At 37.2% G+C, this 26813-nt stretch overlaps 1 protein-coding gene across 1 annotated transcript in view; it reads left to right on the top strand.

Moving 5' to 3' along the window:
• Nucleotides 1-26813, top strand: part of csmd2 (CUB and Sushi multiple domains 2) — an 828472-nt gene that overhangs the window by 194453 nt on the left and 607206 nt on the right. The window contains exon 4 of the mRNA XM_061982429.2: nucleotides 26002-26196. Coding sequence (XP_061838413.2) covers nucleotides 26002-26196 — 195 coding nt within the window. The remainder of the gene's footprint in view (nucleotides 1-26001; nucleotides 26197-26813) is intronic.

Raw genomic sequence — 26813 nt, 5'->3', positions numbered from 1 at the left:
CACAATAAAATTATGGGCCTGGCCACCATTAAAATGATGGGCCTGGCCACATTAAAATGATGGGCCTGGCCATCATTAAAATTATGGGCCTGGCCATCATTAAAATTATGGGCCTGGCCACAATAAGAATGATGTGGCAGGCGATTTTAAATCATGGTCCCTGGCCACATAAAAATATTGGCCCTGGCCACCTTAGAATGATGTGGCAGGCTATTTAAAAATTATGGGCCCTGGCCACATTAGAATGACGTTGATTTGTTAAAATTATGGGCCTGGCCATCATTACAATTATGGGCCTGGCCATCATTAAAATTATGGGCCTGGCCATCATTAAAATTACGGGCCTGGCCATCATTAAAATTTCGGGCCTGGCCATCATTAAAATTATGGGCCTGGCCACTAAATTTATGGGTCCTGGCCCCATTAGAATGATGTGGCAGGCCACAATAAGAATGACATTTACGGGCCACCATAAGAATGATGTGGCGGGCCATTTTAAAATTATGGGACTAGCCATATTAGAATTATGTGGCGGACCACAATAAGGATGACATTTATGAGCCACCATAAGAATGATGTGGTGGGCCATTTTAACATTATATGAATGGCTATATTAGAATGATGTGGCAGTTCACATTAAGAATGACGTGGCGGGCCAATTTAAATGACCACCCTAAAATGGTGTGGACCACCCTTAAAATGGTGTGGCAGGCCACGCAAACAATATGTGGCGAGCCAGTTTAAATGATTTGGCGGACTATAAGAGTAACTTGGCAGGATACTTTAAGAGTGACGTGGCTGGCCACCTTAGGAATGATGTGGCGGGCCATTTTAAAATTATGGGACTGACCACCAGAGAATAATGTGGCCACTTTAAATTATGGGCCCTGGCCACTTTAAAATTATTGGCCTGGTCACATTAAAATTATGGGCCTGGCCATATTAAAATTATGTGCCTGGTCACATTAAAAATAAAATGAAGGCCTCATAAAATTATGAGGCCAATAAAAATGATGTGGCACATTAAAATTATGGGCCCTGGACACAATAAAATTATGGGCCCTGGCCACATTAGAATGATGTGGCAGGTCACATTAAAATGATGGGCCTTGTCCCCATTAGAATGACGTGCCACATTAAAATTATGGGCACTGGCCACATTAGAATGACATGGTAGGCCACGATGAGAATGAAGTGGCAGGCCACATTTAAATTATGGACCTTGGCCATATTAGAATGGTGTGGCAGGCCACACAAAAAATATGTGGCGAGCCAGTTTAAATGATTAGGCGGACCACCCTAAAATGGTGTGGCAGGCCACTATAAAATGAAGTAGCGGAACACGTCAAATGATGTGACAAGCTATTATAAAATTATGTGGCGGGCCACTATAAGAGTAACTTGGCAGGACACTTTAAGAGTGACGTGGCTGGCCACGTTAGGAATGATGTGGCGGGCAATTTTAAAATAATGGGACTGACCACCAGAGAATAATGTGGCCACTTTAAAATTATGTGGCGGGACACTTTAAGAGTGACGTGGCAGGACACTTTAAGACTGATGTGGCTGGCCACCTTAGGAATGATATGGCGGGCCATTTTAAAATTATGGGACTGACCACCAAAGAATGATGTGGCCACATTAAATTATTGGCCCGGTCACATTAAAATTATGGGCCTGGCCACATTAAAATTATGGGCCTGGTCACATTAACATTAAAATGATGGCCACATAAAATTATGAGGCCAATAAAAATGATGTGGCACATTAAAATTATGGGCCCTGGCCACATTAAAATTATTGGCCTGGTCACGTTAAAATTATGGGCCTGGTCACAATAAAATTATGGGCCTGGCCACATTAAAATTATGGGCCTGGTCACATTAAAATTAAAATTATGGCCTCATAAAATTATGAGGCCAATAAAAGTGATGTTGCACATTAAAATTATGGGCCCTGGCCACATTAAAATTATTGGCCTGGTCACGTTAAAATTATAGGCCTGGCCACTTTAAATTATTGGCCTGGTCATGTTAAAATTATAGGCCTGGGCACTTTAAATTATTGGCCTGGTCACGTTAAAATTATGGGCCTGGCCACATTAAAAAATTATTGGCCTGGCCACATTTAAATTATGGGCCTGGTCACATTAAAATTAAAATGATGGGCCCTGTCCCCATTAGAATGACGTGACGAGCCACATTAAAATTATGGGCCCTGGCCACATTGAAATTATAGGCCTGGCCACATTAAAATTATTGGCCTGGTCACGTTAAAATTATGGGCCTGGCCACATTTAAATTATGGGCCTGGTCACATTAAAATTATGGGCCCTGGCCACATTGAAATTATTGGCCTGGTCACGTTAAAATTATAGGCCTGGCCACATTAAAATTATTGGCCTGGTCACGTTAAAATTATGGGCCTGGCCACATTTAAATTATGGGCCTGGTCACATTAAAATTATGGGCCTGGCCACATTTAAATTATGGGCCTGGTCACATTAAAATTAAAATGATGGGCCCTGTCCCCATTAGAATGACGTGACGAGCCACATTTAAATTATGGGCACTGGCCACATTAGAATGACATGGTAGGCCACAATAAGAATGAAGTGGCAGGCCACCTTTAAATTATGGACCTTGGACACATTAGAATGATGTGGCAGGCCACTTTAAAAATGTATGCACCCGGTCCACTTTAAATTATGGGCTTGCCATATTAGAATGATGTGGCAGGCCATATTTTAACTGAGTGCTCTACTACCTGTTTCCTGGCCAAATGTTTGAGCCGGTGCGAGTCTGCAAGCAGACGTGGCGTCACGTACAACAAAGGTATCAAAAGGTATTTCACGTGAATCAATACCCAGAAGTATCACTGAAAGTAGCAAACTCCGTACTCATCACTCCATCTTTTCAAGACGGTGACATTTTGAAAGCACGTGACAGGAAGTAGAAGTCGTCCACTTCACCACGACTCGGCCCTTTCTTCCCCGAGTTCCCCCTAGACCCGTTTGGATCCAACCCTGCGTCCCTGGCACTGGGCCCGCGTCCCGCTTCCCGCTATGTGCAGCCCCTCCCTGTCTGGGATTGATGGGAACATGAGCCGCATTGGGAGACCGCACCGTAGGCCACTTTGGTAAACCCCATGTTTATAATTAAGCAGCCGCGCGATAAATCCAATTAAGATTTCAGCGGCGTTATCTTCTGTGATTAAATACCCAGATGGTTATGAACAGGAAGGGGTGCGTTCTCACCCCGGCTATAATTGATATCAACCAACCACCGCAGCCTGGAATCATTAATCTGAGCGCCGCTCTAATGTGCAGTCATTCATCAGGAAGGATTTATCGATCAAACGTCGCCTCGTCCCGCCTTCCCGTCCCTCTCGGACCTTATCCACGCCGGGATGTTCACCGGTTATCCACATAAACATCAAAGGTGCGTCCTCGGGTCAGATAAATGTGCTTCTGGGTTTACACAGTAGATGGACCTGACTGGATCATGTGACCGGACCCATAAGCACTAGGGTTGTCCCGATACCAATATTCTAATACCGGTACCAAAATGAATGTTGATACTTTTCAAAATAAAGGAAACCACAAACAAAATGTCACTGGTTTTGTTTTTAACTAGAAATCGTATGATATAATGAACATACAGTCGTGGTCAAAAGTTTACATACACTTGTAAAGAACATCATGTCATGGCTGTCTTGAGTTTCCAATCATTTCTACAACTCTTATTTTTTTGTGATAGTGTCAGAAAAATTGTATGTAAATTATCAAAAAACCTTCCGTTCTCTGGGTTCCCAGTGAACAGACGAAAGCTGTCTTTGTTGCACCAAGCCAAAGGCTTGGAAAATTCCGCTGTGTACAATGGGAAGAGACGGGAGGGGGTTATCTATTGTCATCCAAGACCTGCCCAAGCTCGATCCAGGACCAGTCCAAGCCCGAGGCATCTTTTTCTTTTGTGTTAATGTGACCGAAAACAATGGCTGTTTACACCCCCCCCCCCATTCCTTTAGAAACAGATGTTGTTATGTAAACAGGGAAAGTCCAAATAAAAAGAGGTGGCATACAATCGTTCGCCAGAACATGCTGGAAGACTACAGAGAGTACAGTCCACACGTTTCTCCTCAAATTGAGCAAATTTAATTATGTCTCTGTTTAATTCCTTGCTTCTTGTCTCGTTTGATAGATGTCATCAGTGTTTGAACGAGACAGATAGAGTGATTGGAGCACATACTTGATGGTCACAAAAAACATTCATGAAGTTTGCTTCTTTTATGAATTTATTATGGGTCTACTGGAAATGTGAGCAAAAGTATACATACAGCAATGTTAATATTTGCTTACATGTCCGTTGGCAAGTTTCACTGCAATAAGGCGCTTTTGGTAGCCATCCACAAGCTTCTGCTTGAATCTTTGCCCACTCCTCTTGACAAAATTGGTGCAGTTCAGCTAAATGTGTTGGTTTTCTGACATGAACTTGTTTCTTCAGCATTGTCCATACATCAGGACTTTGGGAAGGCCATTCTAAAACCTTCATTCTAGCCTGATTTAGCCATTCCTTTACCACTTTTGAGGTGTGTTTGGGGTCATTGTCCTGTTGGAACACCCAACTGCGCCCGGGCTGATGATTTTAGCTTGTCCTGAAGAATTTGGAGGTAATCCTCCTTTTTCATTGTCCCATTTACTCTCTGTAAAGCACCATTTCCTGTCATGTTTAACCACCGAATTATCTATTAAACAGAACAAGAAGCAAGAATCAAGCAGAGACAGATTTCAATTTTGCTCATGTGGAGAATGTATGGAGCTGCACACTCAGTTGCAGTCTCCCACCATTGATTGATTGAGACTTTTATTAGTAGATTGCACAGTACAGTACATATTCCGTACAATTGACCACTAAATGGTAACACCCGAATAAGTTTTTCAACTTGTTTAAGTCGGGGTCCACGTTAATCAATTCATGCTCTGAGGTACAGCCCCCACACCCCCCATTTTATTCAGGAGTTCCCTAATTACATTGCTGAGGCTGCTTCTAGAGGGAGGGGTCACATATTATGCAAACAGCTCCAGTAGACACAATACGTGATTATTCAGAATGGAAATGTGCTGAGCCTCGTGATTTCGCCCTTTGTCTGTGTTGAGGTACTTGAGGTCCGTCCTTTGCTGTTAGCAGGCTGAAAAACAGAAACCGCTGCGGAGAGGCAACTCCTAACTTGCAGTGGAAGATAACAAGTTATGTGCATTTAAGCATAAGGGTCGTGTGATAACTTATATATAATTATTCTAACAGTTCCATTGGCAGCAAAACAGGCCCAGAGCATAAAACTACCACCACCATGCTTGACTGTAGGGATGGTGTTCCTGGGATTACAGGCCTCACCTTTTCTCCTCCACACATATTGCTGGGTATTGTGGCCAAACAGCTCCATTTTTGTTTCATCTGACATCACATGGACAAAGATAAGACCTTCTGGAGGAAAGTTCTGTGGTCAGGTGAAACAAAAAAAACATGGTCATACATTGGTCATATTCAAAGTCCTCATGTGTCCAGGGACAGATTTTCTGACTTCATAAACAATAAAAAAAAAAATGGATGTAATCATCGTAGTATTGAGTCTTGTCTGTGTAGATCCACTCCTTTGTTTACATTCAGAGAGCGCTGGCTTGCTGTTAGCTATTGTATTACCCACATATGCGGTCCTCTCCAAGGTTTCTCATAGTCATTCACATCGACGTCCCACTGGGGTGAGTTTTTCCTTGCCCTTATGTGGGCTCTGTACCGAGGATGTCATTGTGGCTTGTGCAGCCCTTTGAGACACTTGTGATTTAGGGCTATATAAATAAACATTAATTGATTGTATCCTCCCACAGTATGTAGTTCAGTTTCAGTTCATTTTCAACATGTGTACAATACAATTACAATGCATTACATCACACATTTCCAGATGTTTCATTACAGCACGTCCGAAAAGGAGTAGGAAGAAGCAGAGCGTATTTAATCCTATAGTCCTTTTCATATAGGTGCCGGAAGTTGGCAGACCCATCAGCGATCCTGTTCTGTCTCCCTGTAATGTTTGTCTGATCTTGAATGGGATAATAATAGGTGTATAAATGACACAATATGTTACTGCAGACTAATTAGGAGTCTTTGTTTGTTTACTTACTACTAAAAGACAAGTTGTCTAGTATGTTCACTATTTTATTTAAGGACTAAATTGCAATAATAAACATATGTTTCATGTTTCCTAAGATTTTTTGTTAAAATAAAGCCAATAATGCCATTTTTTGTGATCCCCTTTGTTTCGAAAAGTATATTTTAGTACCGGTACCAACATATTGGTATCAGTACAACCCTATTTACACCATAATTGCCGCAAGGTTTATCCAACTTTTGACAAGCACCATTGCAAAGGGATGCATCAATGAGTGAAAATCAAGTTGAATATTTGAAACTATTTCAATGCACACCATGATCCCTCCCATCTGTTTGGTGCATGTTGGGACGTGGCTGAGGTTTCCAATAATGCCATTTTTTGTGGTGCCCTTTATTTAGAAAAGTACCGAAAAGTTTCGATGTGCATTTTGGTACAGGTACCAAAATATTGGTATCAGGACAACACGAGTACGACACGTTCAAAGATCAGGTCCCAGAGGCCAATAGTGTCAGTCCCTGATTGCCTGACTCATTTCCCTGCAGCTTAATCATTGACTGAACGTGCTCCTATTGTTCAACACAATGCGCTCGGCTTGTTGGTAATTGCAAGATCAGTGGGAAACAGTTTCTTTTCATTGGCTCATACGGTCGAGAAATCATGTGAAACTCTCTTTCCCGACACGACGCTGCGTCGCCAGCTGCCGTGCGGGCAAAGCCGGCGTTTGGTATGAACGAAATAAATACTTTCAGGCGGACTTGTCGTGGCCAAAACAATTAGAAAATACTAAGACGCTCTTCACGTTGGTCTTTGGAACATGAACACGTGTCATCTTTGGTGTTGGGAAGTCTTTATCGTGCTCCCAATTAAGGGTCTGATCCAGGGGCGTCACTAACTTTTAAGGACAGGGGGGCTTAGCCCCCAGGAGATGCACAGGATGCGAGCGAACGTAGGGCACGAGCACAAAACTTCACAAATGGCTAACACAGACTTAGAAATGATTCATTGTTATTATTATTATTTCAGTCGGTTTATTTTCAATCTGTGTTCAGTACAACAACAAACATGGGTTTGCACAGTGACATTTTCTTTACAGCATCAACAAGAAACAATTACTTGCATGATGATTATTATTATTATTATCTACTGATGATAGTCATACGTGAATGAGCTCAGCTCCTGTTCTCCTCCATGTGTAAAGTGAGAAACACAGCTGATGCTCCAGAAGGAAGTAACCCCAAAGATAGCAAATGGTAAAAAAGAGTGCACATTTAACTTTATAAATAATCAGGACCTTAATGATGCATTTCAGGCTAACTAAGTAGCAGCATTGTTTTAGAGCGGGAATGTCAACTTTTTGTCAAACACAGACCTGGTGTAAAGTGGAGCTAATACATTTTACTACAAGCAGTGATGAATACTTACTTTCTTGAAAAAGTTTCTTATGTCCATTTTGCATCCGTTCACGTTCTTGTTCTGCAGTGCTGTGTGCTAATGTGCTTCGTACACCTGCAGGACCGCAAGCAAGGTCGCGGAGAAAATGCGGACTGGATTTTGAGTGATGTGGGCATTTTCTATATGAACAAGTGGAATGGATTGGATACCGACACACTAAAGGGGCTCTCTACCTTACGCTATGAAGTGAGGGGAAACTGAGTGAATAATGACAGGTTATATGATTATTTATTTAAATTCATATTCGGGCCACTTTATAATGAATATGTCGGCATGTATTTGTAAAAAAAAAAAATTAATATATAATATATATATATATATATATATATATATATATATAAAACACCAGATTATTTAGGGGGGCTTGAGCCCCCCTAAAATAGGCCTAACAACGCCAATGGTCTGATCAAAGAAAACATGTGCAATAAAATAAATTCAAATATAATTATTCATCCAAATCCACTATTTGTTCATATTGCACTATCAACAATCGAACCATTTGCACAGTGCTGCACATGAACAATAATAAGTAATTCAATTAGAAACATGAAAAATAACAATATTTAACAAATAAAACCTACAAACCCTGTTTCCATATGAGTTGGGAAATGGTGTTGGATGTAAATATAAACGGAATACAATGATTTGCAAATCCTTTTCAACCCATATTCAATTGAATGCACTACAAAGACAACATATTTGATGTTCAAACTCATAAACTTTATTTTTTTTTTGCAAATAATAAACTTAGAATTTCATGGCTGCAACACGTGCCAAAGTAGTTGGGAAAGGGCATGTTCACCACTGTGTTACATGGCCTTTCCTTTTAACAACACTCAGTAAACGTTTGGGAACTGAGGAGACACATTTTTGATGCTTCTCAGGTGGAATTCTTTCCCATTCTTGCTTGATGTACAGCTTAAGTTGTTCAACAGTCCGGGGGTTTCCGTTGTGCTATTTTAGGCTTCATAATGCGCCACACATTTTCAATGGGAGACAGGTCTGGACTACAGGCAGGCCAGTCTAGTACCCGCACTCTTTCACTATGAAGCCACGTTGATGTAACACGTGGCTTGGCATTGTTTTGCTGAAATAAGCAGGGGCGTCCATGGTAACGTTGCTTGGATGGCAACATATGTTTCTCCAAAACCTGTATGTACCTTTTAGCATTAATGGCGCCTTCACAGATGTGTAAGTTACCCATGTCTTGGGCACTAATACACCCCCATACCATCACACATGCTGGCTTTTCAACTTTGCGCCTATAACAATCCGGATGGTTCTTTTCCTCTTTGGTCCGGAGGACACAACGTCCACAGTTTCCAAAAACAATTTGAAATGTGGACCACTGTTTACTGTAAAACAACAGTAGTTTTTAAAAGTATTTTTAGTGTAAATGGAAACAGTGTTGTTTTTTGGTAGAATTCGGGCAACTGAGCTGCCAGTTTTTTATTGTAAAATCTACGATCTTTGTATTTTTACAGTGCATTACTGTAAAGAGAACAACACAATGTTATTTTTACTGTAGGATTCTAGCAACTGAGCTGCCAGTTTATTACCTTCAAATCTGTTGTTGTTTATGTTGTTTTTTACAGTATTACTGTAAATAGAAAAACACTACCACTTTGTACTGTAAATTAACAGTAGTTTTTAAAGTATTTTAATGTAAATGAAAACTTTAGTTTTTCAGTAGAATTTGGGCGACTGAGCTGCCGGTTTACCTTAAGATCTGTGGTTGTTTTTTATAGTGTATTACTGTAAATGGAAAAACGTTACCACTGTTTACTGTAAAACAACAGTAGTTTTTAAAAGTATTTTAGTGTAAATGGAAACAGTGTTGTTTTTCGGTAGAATTCGGGCGACTGAATTTCCAATTTTTTACTGTAAAATCTATGGTCTGTTTTTTTACAGTGTATTACTGTAAAGAGAACACCACAATCAATGTTATTTTTACTGTAAGATTCTGGCAACTGGGCTGCCAGTTTGTTACCTTAAAAAAAAAAAAAAAATATATATATATATATATATATATATATATATATATATATATATATATATATATATATATATATATATATATATATATATATATACATATTATTTTTTATAATTTTTTTTTTATATATAAATATATATATATATATATATATATATATATATATATATATATATATATTTATATATAAAAAAAAATATAAAAAATTATATATATATATATATATATATATATATATATTTATTTTTTTTTTTTTTTTTTTTTAAGGTAACAAACTGGCAGCCCAGTTGCCAGAATCTTACAGTAAAAATAACATTGATTGTGGTGTTCTCTTTACAGTAATACACTGTAAAAAAACAGACCATAGATTTTACAGTAAAAAATTTTTTTTTTTTTTTTTACAGTATTAGTGTAAATGGAAAAACGCTACCACTGTTTACTGTAAATTAACAGTAGTTTATAAAGTATTCTAGTTTGAATGGAAACTGTTGTTTTTCGGTAGAATTCGGGCGACTGAGCTGCCATTTTTTTACTGTAAAATCGACAGTCTTTGTTTTTTTTTACAGTGTATTACTGTAAAGAGAACAACACAAACAATGTTATTTTTACTTTAGGATTCTGGCAACTGAGCTGCCAGTTTATTACCTTAAAATCAGTTTTTCACAGTATTACTGTAAATGGAAAAATGCGACCACTGTTTACTGTAAATCAACAGTAGTTTTTAAAGGATGTTAGTCTAAATGGAAACTGTTGTTTTTTTTTGGTAGAATTCGGGCGACTGAGCTGCCAATTTTTTACTGTAAAATCTACAGTCTTTGTATTTTTACAGTGTATGACTGTAAAAAGAACAACGCTATCAATGTTATTGTACTGTAGGATTCTGGCAACTGAGCTGCCAGTTTACTACCTGAAAATCTGTTTTTTTACAGTATTACTGTAAATGGAAGAACGTTACCACCTTTTTCCTGTAAAACAACAGTAGTTTTTTGTCATGTCTGTGTGATCATGTTTTTGTTTTGGTCATGTTCGGTTTTGTTTTTGGACTTTTTGTGCACTTTTGTTTTGTCACCATAGCAACCATTAGTTTTCACCTGTCACGTCACGCACCTGTTTCACATTTTGAGTCACGCACCTGTTTTCGTTAATCATGTCTATAGTATTTAAGTTCATTGTTTTCAGTTTGTCGTTCTGACGACATCCCCACAATTATGCTCTGCACATTTATGACACTTGATTTCATGTCCATCGTTCATGCTGCTCCTTTTAGTCCATGCCAAGTAAGTTTTGTTTATTAATGCTATAGTCTTTTGGTTTCATAGTTTGTTCTCCGCCACTGTGCGCCTTTTGTTTACTTCCTTTTTTTTTGTAGTTATAGTGTTTAAATAAAAATATACTTACATTCCCGTCTCGCCCGGGCCAACTTTCTGTTGCATCCCGGAAAAGCAAACACCCAGGACCAAGTCATGACAGTTTTTAAAGTATTTTAGTGTAAATAGAGACAGTGTTGTTTTTCGGTAGAATTCAGGCGACTGAGTTTCCAATTTTTTACTGTAAAATATATGGTCTGTTTTTTTTGTTGTTTTTTTTACAGTGTATTACTGTAAAGAGAACAACACAATGTTATTTTTACTGTAGGATTCTGGAAACTGAGCTGCCAGTTTATTACATTATTTTTATTTTTATTGTATTTTTTTACAGTGTTAGTGTAAATGGATAAACGCTACCACTGTTTACTGTAAATCAACAGTAGTTTTTAAAGGATGTTAGTCTAAATGGAAACTGTTGTTTTTTTTGGTAGAATTCGGGTGACTGAGCTGCCAATTTTTTACTGTAAAATCTACAGTCTTTGTATTTTTACAGTGTATGACTGTAAAAAGAACAACGCTATCAATGTTATTTTACTGTAGGATTCTGGCAACTGAGCTGCCAGTTTATTACCTGAAAATCTGTTTTTTTTACAGTATTACTGTAAATGGAAGAACGTTACCACTGTTTACTGTAAATCAACTGTAAAGTGTTTTAGTGTAAATGAAAAAGTGTTGTTTTTTCGGTAGAATTCGGACGACTGAGCTACCAGTTTTTTTTTTTGTACCATAAAAATAAGAATGCTACCATTTTCACATTTGCATACGCAGAATATTCTCTACATTGGAGGGTTTTGCCGTATTAAATTCATGCACCGCCACTTCCTGTTCACATATTCCTCCGTGGCGATCCTCTGTTTCCATGGCAACCTGCCGACTGAGCTGAGGTCAGAGCAGGGTAAAAAAATGCGAGGGGAAAGTCATGCAGATTGCAGCCAAACATCCGCTAATGATGCCAAGTATCGATCAGATGCCTGATCTGATGTCACGACTCCTCCGAGCTTGCAAACTTCTTCCTGAGAGAATACGCCGTTGAGGGATTTGACAAAACGGCGAATCACAGGAGTTACTCGTTGAAGACACATGTCTACATGGACCACGCAGGCTTCCGTAGCATCCTCGGCATATTAGGAGCAGGATTCCCTGGTGCAAACATCACATCTCTACATCTCACCTCTGCAGCCCCACACTCTTGTTTCTTCCATTTGCTGTCATCTGCGAGGAAAACAAGGACAAACATCTTAGTAGTTTGTTTTTTTTGCTGAAAATATGAAATATTTATCAGTTGCTTCTTTAGATTTGAAAAGAAGAAAATGTTGTTTTTCTGCACACAATGCGACCGAGTCACATTTTGCTCCGATGTTTCTTACATTCAGACAAGTTTGATACAAGAGACTTTCTGTTATAATCAGCCTGTTGGAGTTTTATGTGAAACGTACACGGTTCTTATAACACTACTTTTGGCCAATATCCATATAAATCCCATGCGATATCAGCACAGACCATCCATACTTTTGATATTTTGTAGTTTGACATGTATAGAAACTAGTGATGTCCCGATACCGGTACCAACATGTATTTTGATACTATTCGGTACTTTTCTAAATAACAGGAACCACAAAAAATGTCATTATTGGGTTTATTTTAACAAAAAATCTTTTACATTATACATATGTTTATTATTGCAATTTAGTCCTTAAATAAAAGGGGAACATTATCACCAGACCTATGTAAGTGTCAATATATACCTTGATGTTGCAGAAAAAAGACCATATATTTGTTTAACCGATTTCCGAACTCTAAATGGGTGAATTTTGGCGAATTAAACGCCTTTCTAATATTCGCTCTCGAAGCGATGACGTCACAATGTGACGTCACATCGGGAAGCAATCCGCCATTTTCTCAAACACCGAGTCAAATCAGCTCTGTTATTTTCCGTTTTTTTGACTGTTTTCTGTACCTTGGAGACATCATGCCTCGTCGGTGTGTTGTCGGAGGGTGTAACAACACGAACAGGGACGGATTCAAGTTGCACCAGTGGCCCAAAGATGCCAAAGTGGCAAGAAATTGGACGTTTGTTCCGCACACTTTACCGACGAAAGCTATGCTACGACAGAGATGGCAAGAATGTGTGGATATCCTGCGACACTCAAAGCAGATGCATTTCCAACGATAAAGTCAAAGAAATCTGCCGCCAGACCCCCATTGAATCTGCCGGAGTGTGTGAGCAATTCAGGGACAAAGGACCTCGCTAGCATGGCAAGCAATGGCGGCAGTTTGTTCCCGCAGACGAGCGAGCTAAACCCCCTGGATGTCTTGGCTCACACCGTCCCTTATGCCACCGAAGATGATCAAGAGAAGAATATCGACCCTAGCGTCCCTGGCCTGCTGACATGAGGGTATGTCTACAGAATATATTAATTGATGAAAACTGGGCTGTCTGCACTCTCTAAGTGCATGTTGTTGCCAAATGTATTTCATATGCTGTAAACCTAGTTCATAGTTGTTAGTTTCCTTTAATGCCAAACAAACACATACCAATCGTTGGTTAGAAGGCGATCGCCAAATTCGTCCTTGCTTTCTCCCGTGTCGCTGGCTGTCGTGTCGTTTTCGTCGGTTTCGCTTGCATACGGTTCAAACCGATATGGCTCAATAGCTTCAGTTTCTTCTTCAATTTCGTTTTCGCTACCTGCCTCCACACTACAACCATCCGTTTCAATACATGCGTAATCTGTTGAATCGCTTAAGCTGCTGAAATCCGAGTCTGAATCCGAGCTAATGTCGCTGTATCTTGCTGTTCTTTCCGCCATGTTTGTTTGTGTTGGCTTCACTATGTGACGTCACAGGAAAATGGACGGGTGTATATAACGATGGTTAAAATCAGGCACTTTGAAGCTTTTTTTAGGGATATTGCGTGATGGGTAAAATTTTGAAAAAAACTTCGAAAAATATATTAAGCCACTGGGAACTGATTTTTAATGGTTTTAACCATTCTGAAATTGTGATAATGTTCCTCTTTAAATAAAAAAGTGAACTTACTGGACAATTTGTCTTTTAGTAGTAAGTAACAAAGACTCCTAATTAATACTTTTAATATATTTTTTATTTTGTTATATACATATATATTTCATATATTGTACTATATATATTGACAAAGAATTCTATATTTTTTGTAATATGTGTATATTTTTATTTATATGTGTGTATTATATATGTATGTATATATTATATGTATATATGTAACTATTGTGTATATACTTATATATGCTTGTGTGTATATGTATGTGTCTGTGTATATATGTATATATGTATGTATATATATATATATATATATATATATATATATATATATATATGTGTGTGTATATATATATATATATATATATATATATATATATATATATATATATATATATATATATATGTGTGTGTGTGTATATACACACACGTGGCTATATATACTCGTTGTGGCTTGTGCAGCCCTTTGAGACACTCGTGATTTAGGGCTATATAAGTAAACTTTGATCGATTGATTGATTATTAGTCGGCTGATTTATGCAGTAGCATATTGTGTCATTTATCATTCTATAATTTTGTCAGCATTATGAGGGACAAACGGTAGAAAATTGTTTATTAATCTACTTGTTCCTTTACTGTTAATATCTGCTTATTTTCTCTTTTAACATGTTCTATCTACACTTCTGTTAAAATGTAATAATCACTTATTCTTCTCTTCTTTGATACTTTACATTAGTTTTGGATGATACCACACATTTAGGTATTGATTCGATACCAAGTAGTTACAGGATCATACATTGGTCATATTCAAAGTCCTCATGTGTCCAGGGACGTATTTACTGAGTTTATAAACATAACATGAACTTTAAAAAAAGGAAAAAAAAAAGTGCAACGATAAAAAAATATCGACGTAATCCATAAAAACCTTGAACCAAAAAGTCAATGGCAGTTTTGTAAAAGGGCACTTGAACTTGGACCACATAAGAAATAGTTTCTCCAATTGGAGATATTTGCAGCTAATATTTCCTTTCAGTCCTACAGCCAACTTGAGATTCCTCAGTTCTCTTCAAGCATTCCACTGCTTTCCATTGCAATGGCTGGCATTCACACAAGTGAGGAATGTGGCTAATTGTCGGTCGTTTTATATTTTAAACTCGCCTTCTGGGAATTACACGGGGAGGAGAACAAAACGTGGTCACGTGATTGCAATGCCAGGATGTACCAGTCAGGCTGCAAAAGAGAAAGTACTGGTGTGTACCACAAAGGACAAACAATGCATGCAAATAAGGTGCATTGTTTATTGTTCATCCGATTGCTGTGTTTCGTTTATTTGTCTGCATCCGCTCGGATGTGAGCGCCTTGGCTGAGAAATGATTCATCGGCAAACAAATGCCGCCTGTTAATAATTAATAGTGACACCTGTACGTTGTGTTGTTCTGCGAGACAATGTCACGCTGGTTGGTATGCTAGCCAGGCGGCGTCCTCGTGCGAACGCTGATCTGCTAGTGACGGAGGGGAAGCTGCGATAATAATTAGACTTCGTTTGGTCAAAACAGACTAAAAAAGGAGGATTTCGAGGCAGGATGTGAAGCAAAGAGGAAGTGCGTTGCTGGTAATATTGTAAAAGCGTCTCTTGACTTTCATTTGAAGTCCACTGACTGAATGAGGTCTTAATACGTGATAAAAACATGACCCTAATGTACTAGAAGTGGGGAAGATTTCAATAGTTTAATTTACTTCATTAAGAGATGCAAGCATCACCTCGGCATGTATTTTGTTGTACAAAATACATTTAAATGTTTTCACAATGGCCATCCTTGAGTTGTGCACACTAGAGCAGTGGTTCTCAACCTTTTTTCAGTGATGTACCCCCTGTCAACATTTTTTTAAATTCAAGTACCCCCTAATCCAGTGACGTGCGGTGAGGTTCATCACTGACTTCATCACAATCAGATTTACAAACATATGAACCCTAAAGAGTATCTTATTCACCATTTGATTGTCAGCAGTTAACGGGTTATGTTTAAAAGCTCATACCAGTATTCTTTCCTGCTTGGCACTCAGCATCAAGGCTTGGAATTGGGGGTTAAATCACCAACAATTATTCCCGGGCGCGGCACCGCTGCTGCCCACTGCTCCCCTCACATCCCAGGGGGTGATCAAGGGGATGGGTCAAATGCAGAGGACAAATTTCACCACACCTAGTGTGTGTGTGACAATCATTGGTACTTTAACTCATTGGCGTTGTTAGGCCTATTTTAGGGGGGCTCAAGCCCCCCTAAAATATTCTTAAATATATATATATATTTAATATATATATATATATATATATATATATATATATATATATATATGTATATATTTATATATATATATATATATATATATTTATATATATTCTTGCCCTTATGTGGGCTCTGTACCGAGGATGTCGTTGTGGCTTGTGCAGCCCTTTGAGACACTTGTGATTTAGGGCTATATAAATAAACATTGATTGATTGATTGATTGATTGGTGGGTGTTTTTTTTTGTGTTTTCTTTTACAAATAAATGCCGACATATTCATTATAAAGTGGCCCAAATATAAGTTTAAATAAATAATCATATAACCTGTTATTATTCACTTAGTTTCCCCTCACTTCGTAGTGTAAGGTAGAGAGCCCCTTCCGTGCGTCGGTATCCAATCCATTCCACTTGTTCATATAGAAAATGTCCACATCACTCAAATTCCAGCCCGCATTTTCTCTGCGACCTTGTTTGCGGTCCTGCAGGTGTACGAAGCACATTATCTTCCTTTACAATGAGTGAAGCTGCACGAAACCTTGTGTGTGCAATTGTAAATCATTTATTTTTTAAGTTTTGTGTTTCTTGTAGAATCTATATAAAGTAATATACATAAGCCTATTGTTAAAATAATGAAAAAAACATAATTAAATATATTTGTTTTATTGTATTGTTACATTAATAGCTGTTTTATTATTATAGTATGGCTTGTTAAACATGTAATAGGATTTTCAGGGGGAGGAAAAACCAGGACATTTAATATAAAATGTAAAATGAATAAATACATAAAAAGAAAAAGAAAATATATGGTTAAAAGCCATCGTCCCGGGGAGCATTTCATTTCGTCCCGTGCATTTAAAAAAAATAATAATAATAACAATGAATAATTTCTAAGTCTTTGTTAGCCATTTGTGAAGTTTTGTGCTCGTGTGTAACATTCGCTCGCATCCTGTGCATCTCCTGGGGGCAAAGCCCCCCCTGTCCTTAAAATCTAGTGACGCCCCTGCTTTAACTTAACTTTAACTTTACACATACAAACTGTAGCACACAAAAAAGCACATTTAATAAAAAAACGTTATTATGGTCTTACCTTTACTTATAAGTGCGGGAACAGTGGTGTTCGTGTTGGAGGAGTTGTGAATGAATGAAATATGAAATCCGTGCTGCAGTCTGCAGGTGTACCTAATGTTGTGTTCCTGCAGTCGTTCACGGCTACTCCGGCGCGCCACGCGAGCATTGTTGTTTTTGCACTTTTTGGCTTCTTGTTAAGTGACTTTTTTTGGGTGTATTCGGTCTTGCACGTAGAGGGTTTGGGTGTGGGCTTTGGTTGGTGTGGCACTCTCGTCGGGGGGTGCAGTCTGCGGCGGAGGTGCCTTAACCGGCACCAGGAAGCGGGGTTACGCGAGCCTCAGCCAGTGCGTCTTCGCAGCAGTTTTATGATTGCTCAGCACAAGAAATACTTTACACACATACAGTTGTTGACAAAATACACTGTACATTATATACCTCAGCTAACTAAACTATGGAAATGTATAATATAGTTCATATAGCAATACGGTCTCACTGCACAGCAGGCCAGCAGTTAGCCGAGTCATTGCGCAATCCATGTTGAGGCACTGAGTGACGTGCCTCAACTGGCTGCTGTTCACCGCACCGTCTCTTCTCAGTATTTGAACGGCAAATGTGAAAATTCAGCGATTTTGAATAAAAATAATCTAAAACTGGTGAAGTTAAATGGAAAATAACTTTATAGTATAATCACTGGATACATATAACAATTTAATTAATTTTTTTTCTTTTTACATTTTTTTTCTTTCCATGATGGCAGGTGAGGCCTCGCCTCACCTGCCTCTAGTGACCGCACGTCACTGCCCTAATCAGAGCAAAGCATTTTTGGTTGAAAAAAATAGATAAAGAAGTAAAATACAGCACCGTGTCATCAGTTTCTGATTTATTAAATTGTATAACAGTGCAAAATATTGCTAATTTGTTGTGGTCTTTCTTGAACTATTTGGAAAAAAAAGATATAAAAATAACTAAAAACTTGTTGGAAAATAAACAAGTGATTCAATTATAAATATGTCCACAAAAAATCTAGCTGTCAACACTGAATATTGCATTGTTGCATTGTAATGAATGGAATAGCCTACTTGATTTGATGTTCAGTTTATGAACTAACATTCATATTTTGTTGAAGTATTATTCAATAAATATATTTATAAAGGATTTTTTAATTGTTGCTATTTTTAGAATATTAAAAAAAAATCTCACGTACCCCTTGGCATACCTTCAAGTACCCCCAGGGGTACACGTACCTCCATTTGAGAACGACTGCACTAGAGGATGAGTGACGTATATATATTTTTTCATTTAATATACACAGTAGGGAGGGGATTCATACCGCCCCATTCCTGGGTGGATCTCGCATGAGAGGGGATTAATCATTGGCGGCGAAAGTGGGTCACGTTTCTTGTGTCAGGGAAACCCCGACGAATGGGGCCAAATGAATACCCTTCCAACTGTAACATAAGTACCCCACGTTCAGGATTTCCATGAATAAAAAAGGGCATTTTATGAACATGTGTATGTTTGTTTGTGATAGAATGTGTTTGTGTGTCTGTAAAAGAGTGTCTATGTCCATTTTGTGTTGAAGAGTTCTTAAAAATCATAATTTCCAGACAAATAATTTAATCGGAAAAATAAAGTGATCGAAGGTACACTTCAACTAAAACACTTTTATCTATGATAAATCACCATTATTTGTGTTAACTACAGGCAAATATGATAAATTATGATGAAATATTATATATATATACATGTATTTATGCATATATGTATGCATATATGTGTGTGTGTGCGTGTGTGTGTGTGTGTATATATGTATGTATATATATATATATATATATATATATATATATATATATATATATATATATATATATATATATATATATATATTTAAAGGTGTGGAAAGAAAACATTTTCAATAAAATTATACTTTGTGTGTGGGTGTGAGTGTGCGTGTGTGCATGTATGTGTGTGTGTGTGTGTATATATATATATATATATATATATATATATATATATATATATATATATATTATATATATACATACACACACAAGTTTTTACAATTAAAAAGTGTAAAAAGAAAAAAGTTTAACAGATAATAAATCATACATACACATGTATATGTATGAAAAACCGTTTTTAATAAAATATTGTGTTTATATGTATGTATATATATATATATATATATATATATATATATATATATATATATATATATATATATATATATATATATATATAAATATGTAAAAATATGTATAAAAGTTTTTACAAAGAAAATAAAAAAGTCTAAAAGAAACATAATCATATATATATATATATATATTTAAAAGTTTTTACAAAGAAAATAAAAAATTCTAAAATAAAAAATCATACACATCTACATTTAAATGTATGTTTGTATATGTATATATATATATATATATGTATGTGTGTGTATGTATGTATGTATGTATATATATATGTATGTATGTGTATATATATATATATATATATATATATATATATATATATATATATATATATATATATATATATATACATAAAAGAAGCAAACTTCATGAATGTTTTTTGTGACCAAAAAGTATGTGCTCCAATCACTCTATCACAAAAAAATACATATACATATATATACGTATATGTACCTACTCAGTGGCCTAGTGGTTAGAGTGTCCGCCCTGAGATGGGTAGGTTGTGGGTTCAAACCCCGGCCGAGTCATACCAAAGACTATAAAAATGGGACCCATTACCTCCCTGCTTGGCACTCAGTATCAAGGGTTGGAATTGGGGGTTAAATCACCAAAAATGATTCCCGGGCGCGGCCACCGCTGCTGCCCACTGCTCCCCTCACCTCCCAGGGGGTGATCAAGGGTGATGGGTTAAATGCAGAGAATAATTTCGCCACACCTATTGTGTGTGTGACAATCATTGGTACTTTAACTTTGTACTTTATATAAACGTTTTTACAAAGAAAATAAAAAAGTCTAAAAGAAACATAATCATATATATATATATATATATATTTAAAAGTTTATACAAAGAAAATAAAAAATTCTAAAATAAAAAATCATACACATCTACTTTTAAATGTATGTTTGTATATATATATATATGTGTATATATACATATGTATGTATGTATGTATGTATGTATGTATGTATGTATGTATGTATATATATATATGTATATATATATATATATATATATATATATATTCCATCCATCCATTTTCTACCGCTTATTCCCTTCGGGGTCGCGGGGGGCGCTGGAGCCTATCTCAGCTACAATCGGGCGGAAGGCGGGGTACACCCTGGACAAGTCGCCACCTCATCGCAGGGCCAACACAGATAGACAGACAACATTCATATATATATATATATATATATATATATATATATATATATATATATATATATATATAAAAGAAGCAAACTTCATGAATGTTTTTTTTGTGACCAACAAGTATGTGCTCCAATCACTCTATCACAAAAAAATAAGAGTTGTAGAAATGATTGGAAACTCAAGACAGCCATGACATTATGTTCTTTACAAGTGTATGTACACTTTTGATTATATATTTACTTGCACTGCCTCGTCCCAGTGATATGCCACATTGGGAGCAGGTGGTTCTGCTGCAGGGTAAACGACCGACAAAACTGAGCGAGGGCCTCAGACTTAAAAGTCATTACGTGTGGAAAAATGATTAAAATATCAGGAAATGGAGCTTTTTTCAGAAACAAACCATTTGTGAGGCTTTTCTAATGCGTGTGAGCTGGAAGTGAGCGGGGTGTTGGTGCCACGCCAGTAAACCCTGGCCGTGTCCAAGCCATTCTGTCCTGCGCCGAGTCCCTGCAGAGAGGCTGAGTTGCATCCAAAGTCCAGCACACGCGCTTTGGACTTTGTGTGAGTGGGACTGTGCAGGATTTAAAGTGGCTTTTGTAGCAAATACTGTAACTCGTTTTGTTCAATCTGCTCTTAACCTTGCAAGACTGGCACAACCATGGAACATGTTTCACACCAATCTAGTGATGTGAAGTGAATTATATTTATATAGCGCTTTTTCTCCAGTCACTCAAAGCACTTTACATAGTGAAACCCAATTTCTAAGTTACATTTAAACCAGAGTGGCTGGCACTGGGAGCAGGTGGGTAAAGTGTCTTGCCCAAGGATACGACGGCAGTGACTCGGTTGGTGGGAGCGGGGATCGAACCTGGAACCCTCAAGTTGCTGGCACAGCCACTCTACCAACCGAGCTATACGGCCCCGATGTGCAATACCACTCATTTTATTTCCCATCCCACCCGATACTCAGGAAAATTCACGCACTGTCTGGTCAGTGTTTTATTTATTTTTATTTTATTATGTTTTTTAATTACTAATCATCCATCCATTCATTTCTACCTCTTGTCCCTTTTTGGGATCGTGGGGGGTGCTGGAGCCTATCTCAGCTGCATTCGGGCGGAAGGCGGGGTACACCCTGGACAAGTCGCCACCTCATCGCAGGGCCAGGAGAGAGAGTACATTTAGCAAAAAAAGCAGTTCACGTGCTAATGCACGCTAACTGCTAGCAAACTTGCTCGACACCAACGCAGATAGAAAAAAACATGATTTTTGTACTGAGGGACTCTGTTGTGTGTCTACTGTTTAATTGTAAATAGTGTCGCCATGGTAACACGAAATGTTCCCAATTTAAGATACGCCTATCGGCGTAAACTAGACCTTACCGACGGTATATCATATGTGGGGGTTTGTTAGCCGTTTAGTCTCGTAGTAGACAAAAGGTGGGGTTTTTTTGTTCGTGAATAGCGTTGCCATGGTAACACGAAATGACCTGTTAATCAGTCCAACAAAATAATACAATAATAATACAATTCCAAATCCAAACCAGGCCCAGCAACATTCGGAAGAGCGCTCAACAGAGCAATTGGGAGGACGGACAAACATGACACAAAACAATCCAAAAGTAGTCAAACAAAAATCAATAATATCAACATCAGTGTCAATATTAATTAAAGCTGCAAGCAGTGATGGACGGGACCGACTTTGACGGCACATACAATCCAAACCGGAGCAGTGATCAAAAGTCTTTGGTCAACTTTTAATCAGAAGTGTTCAATCTCTCTCCTGTGCTAGTTTGAAGCCGACACGGCAAACGTGCTCAGAGGAGTTAATGTTTGAAAAAAGGTGACCGGTGTTTAGAAAACTTTTGTTTTGAAGGGGGAATTGCAAACTTCCTGTTGATTTTTGCTGGGGGTTGTCAATGAATGAAATGTAAGTCTAAGTGAGACCTACATAGAGATTTTTGTTTCATGTCTCTATAACATTCGTACTGGAAGTTACACGCAGTTTTGTCTGAGTTTTCTTCCTAGGGGGCTCTTGAGCGCAATTTTGAGTTTTGGGGTTGGGTTTTTTCATTAAATCGCAATTTTTGCCAGTCCTGATGTGTGTGTCCAGTTTGGTGAGTTTTGAAGCATGTTAAGGGGGTCAAATTACAGCTCAAAGAGGCAAAAGTGACTGTTTTTAGTAAACTTTTGTTTTGAAGGGGGAATTGCCAACTTTCTGTTGATTTTTGCTGAAGGATGTTACTGTGTGAAATCTAGGTCTAAGTCAGACCTACATAGAGGTTTTTGTTTCATGTCTCTACGACATTCCTACAGGAAGTTACAAGCAATTCTGTCTGTGTTTTTTCCTAGGGGGCGCTAGAGCGCAATTTTGAGTTTTGGGGTTTGGTTTTTTATTAGATAGCAATTTTTGCCAGTCCTGATGTGTGTGTCAAATATGGTGAGTTTTGAAGCATGTTAAGGGGGTCAGATTACAGCTCAAAGAGGCGGCGGAATAATAATAATACAACCTTACAATTACAATAGGGTCCTCTGTCCCAAAGGGACATTGCGGTCCCTAATAATAATTCCATCGGAACAGGGATTAAAAACAATCTAATTTACTTGATCATCACAGCCATAGAACATGTTTTCACACGTTTACTGTACCATGTCCCAATCTAGTGATGTGCAATACCACTCATTTTATTTCCCATCCGATACCCAGTAAAATTCACGCTGGTATCAGTGATACCGGTCTGATACTTTGTGCAAAAATACACACACTGTCTTGTCATTTTATTTTATTTTTATTTTTTTAACTAATAATCAGTCCGACAAAATAATACAATTCCAAATCCAAACCAGGCCCAGCAACATTCGGAATAGCGCTCAACAGAGCAATTGAGAGGACGCACAAACATGACACAAAACAATCCAAAAGTAGTCAAACAAAAATCAATAATATCAACAACAGTATCAATATTAATAATAATTCCACCATAACAGGGATTAAAAAAAATCTCATTTACATTATCATCACAGCCATTTCTAAACAATAAATAATGACACTTGCATCGCATCTCATAAGTTTGACAACACATTGTGTCCAATATTTACCACAAAGATAAAATAAATCATATTTTAGGTTCATTTAATAGTTGAAACAAATGTATATAATGGATCCCATATTCCAATATATGACTCATTATTATCTAAACTCCTGATATCATCTCCATAGCGTGTGTATACCAGACAATATGAGTTGGACTATCAACATCTATCCATTTTTTTTTTTTTAATATTACCCTTTTTGTTATGATGCATTTTGAAAGAAATGCATTTTGGTTCTATATTGTCTTGATATTTTCAGTACATTTAGATGTTGTTTTTTTTAATGCTTGACAAGTTTTAATTCAGACCAAAACTTTGTAAAGTCTGCTTTGAAAATATAAATGTAAAAAGTACGGTAGTAGTAATGGTCTTCAATCGTTACTTATATTCAACTTTAAATAGCCTACAGTGAAATGGTACATACACTTTGTTTTATAACACTGAGGAACTGATTTTAATTGCCAGTATTTTTCGTGAAAAAATGACTTATGTGTTACAGTATTTTACGGACTATGGAAAACATTGTCCCCCATATATATTTTTTAATATTACCCTTTTTGTTATGATGCATATTGAAAGAAATGCATTTTTTTCTATATTGTCTTGATATTTTGAGTACATTTAGATTTTTTTGTATGCTTGAAAAGTTTTAATTTAGACCAAAACTTCGTAAAGTGTGCTTTGAAAATATAAATGTAAAAAGTAGTAGGAATGGTCTTCAATCGTTACTTATATTCAACTTTAAATAGCCTACAGTGAAATGGTGCATACACTTTGTTTTATAACACTGAGGGACTCATTTTAATTGCCAGTATTTTTCGTAAAAAAATTACTTATGTGTTACAGTATTTTACGGACTATGGAAAACATTGTCCGCCATATATTTTTTTTAATATTACCCTTTTTGTTATGATGCATATTGAAAGAAATGCATTTTTTTCTATATTGTCTTGATATTTTCAGTACATTTAGATTTTTTTTTATGCTTGAAAAGTTTTAATTTAGACCAAAACTTCGTAAAGTGTGCTTTGAAAATATAAATGTAAAAAGTAGTAGGAATGGTCTTCAATCGTCACTTATATTCAACTTTAAATAGCCTACAGTGAAATGGTGCATACACTTTGTTTTATAACACTGAGGGACTCATTTTAATTGCCAGTATTTTTCGTAAAAAAATGACTTATGTGTTACAGTATTTTACGGACTATGGAAAACATTGTCCGCCATATATTTTTTTTAATATTACCCTTTTTGTTATGATGCATATTGAAAGAAAAGCATTTTTTTTCTATATTGTCTGGATATTTTCAGTACATTTAGATTTTTTTTTATGCTTGAAAAGTTTTAATTTAGACCAAAACTTCGTAAAGTGTGCTTTGAAAATATAAATTTAAAAAATAATCAATCGTTACTTATATTCAACTTTAAATAGCCTACAGTGAAATGGTAAATACACTTTGTTTTATAACACTGAGGGACTCATTTTAACTGCCAGTATTTTTCGTAAAAAAAGTAATTAACTAAGTGGAAAGATAAGTATCGTATTTTACGGACTTTAGAGCACACCGGTATAAAAGCCGCACCCACTAAATTTTAGGGAAAACATTGTCCCCCATATATTAGCCGCACCAAACTATAAGCCACATATATATACCGTATTTTTCGAACTAAAAGTCCCAGTTTTTTTCATAGTTTGGCCGGGCTCCAGTGCAACTTATATATGTTTTTTTTTCCTTTTTTATTATGCATATTCGTCAGGTGCGACTTATACTCCGAAAAATACGGTATATACGTTGCGAAATGACTTATTTACACAGAAATATATTGCAAATGTTTATTTACATACCTTAATTGTTTCCAAACGGTGTCTGTAACACGGCAGTAAAATGGCTGACCAAACAAAACAGAAGTCGTCGTCATGGACCCACTAGCTGCGCAAGCTAGCTCTCCAATCAGCTAAACAGACTCAATAACTCCACGGTGACATTTTGGTGAATTTACTGAGGAATTTGTAAAACTGAAACAAAACAAAAAGAGTGTCATTGTAAGTTCAATTAGCTACCTGCTGCCACCTACTGATATGGATGAGTATTACATGGCTACTCTGCCAATCTTTACACAGCCCAGACACGTTATTTGGGGATTATAATTACGGTTGAAAAACGCCGGTTTGCGTAACGGAAGTTAAAGTACAGTTTTTTTTGTTTCCCTTTCAGCTCTGCCCAGCTACACGTGCGGCAACCCCGGGCTGCTGGTCAACGGGCTGCAGCAAGGCTCCACGTTCAACATCGGGGACAAAATACGCTACAGCTGCAACCCGGGCCACGTGTTGGAGGGTCACACCACGCTGTCCTGCCTCGCCACGTCAGCCGGTACCGCAGCGTGGGATTTCCCCTTGCCCTACTGCAGAGGTACGGGCGGCAACTCGGTCCCACTTTGTCCAAAAAAAGAGAAACAAAAATAGGAAAATAAGAGACCATTTTTTTCAAGTTTTCTTTTTGCAGTTCTTGCTTTGTCAACGGAGCCTGTCCGCTATTTTTGCAGTTTGGTCTTTTTCGGTTTTTTGCGGTGAGTTGAACCCGAAAAAAACGTTGCAACTCTCACTGGGAATTTATTTTATCATCTAAATGTCAAAACCCGGGGAGATTGGAAAAAAAGGGGAGGATTCCCAAGTTCCACCACAAAGGTTGAAGGTTTTTTGTATTTATTTATTTTTAATACCGAAGGATTGCCTGTTTATTGAAGGATTGCACGAAAACTGCACAACCAATTTCCATGAAACTTAGTGCAAAGTTGGCACGTGCATCAAAGAGGAAGAAACACGGTGATAGTCTGCATCAATATGTAAATATAGTGAGGCATGAAAATAGCTTTGCATCCTTCACCACAAAGCAGGAAGGAGTCTTTTCCACGCCAGTGCCATTAATGTAAATGCCCTCAAAGAAAAACAAGTGTTCGTTAAAATGCATAAATATTTTGTATTCAAGTGTTAATTTACATATATACATGTATGTATGTATGTATGTGT

The sequence above is a fragment of the Nerophis lumbriciformis genome, linkage group LG21 (genome assembly GCF_033978685.3).
Source record: "Nerophis lumbriciformis linkage group LG21, RoL_Nlum_v2.1, whole genome shotgun sequence".
Taxonomy (NCBI): Eukaryota; Metazoa; Chordata; class Actinopteri; order Syngnathiformes; family Syngnathidae; genus Nerophis; species Nerophis lumbriciformis.
Note: the sequence above shows the minus strand (reverse complement) of the source record. Positions and strands in the feature narration are given on the sequence as shown.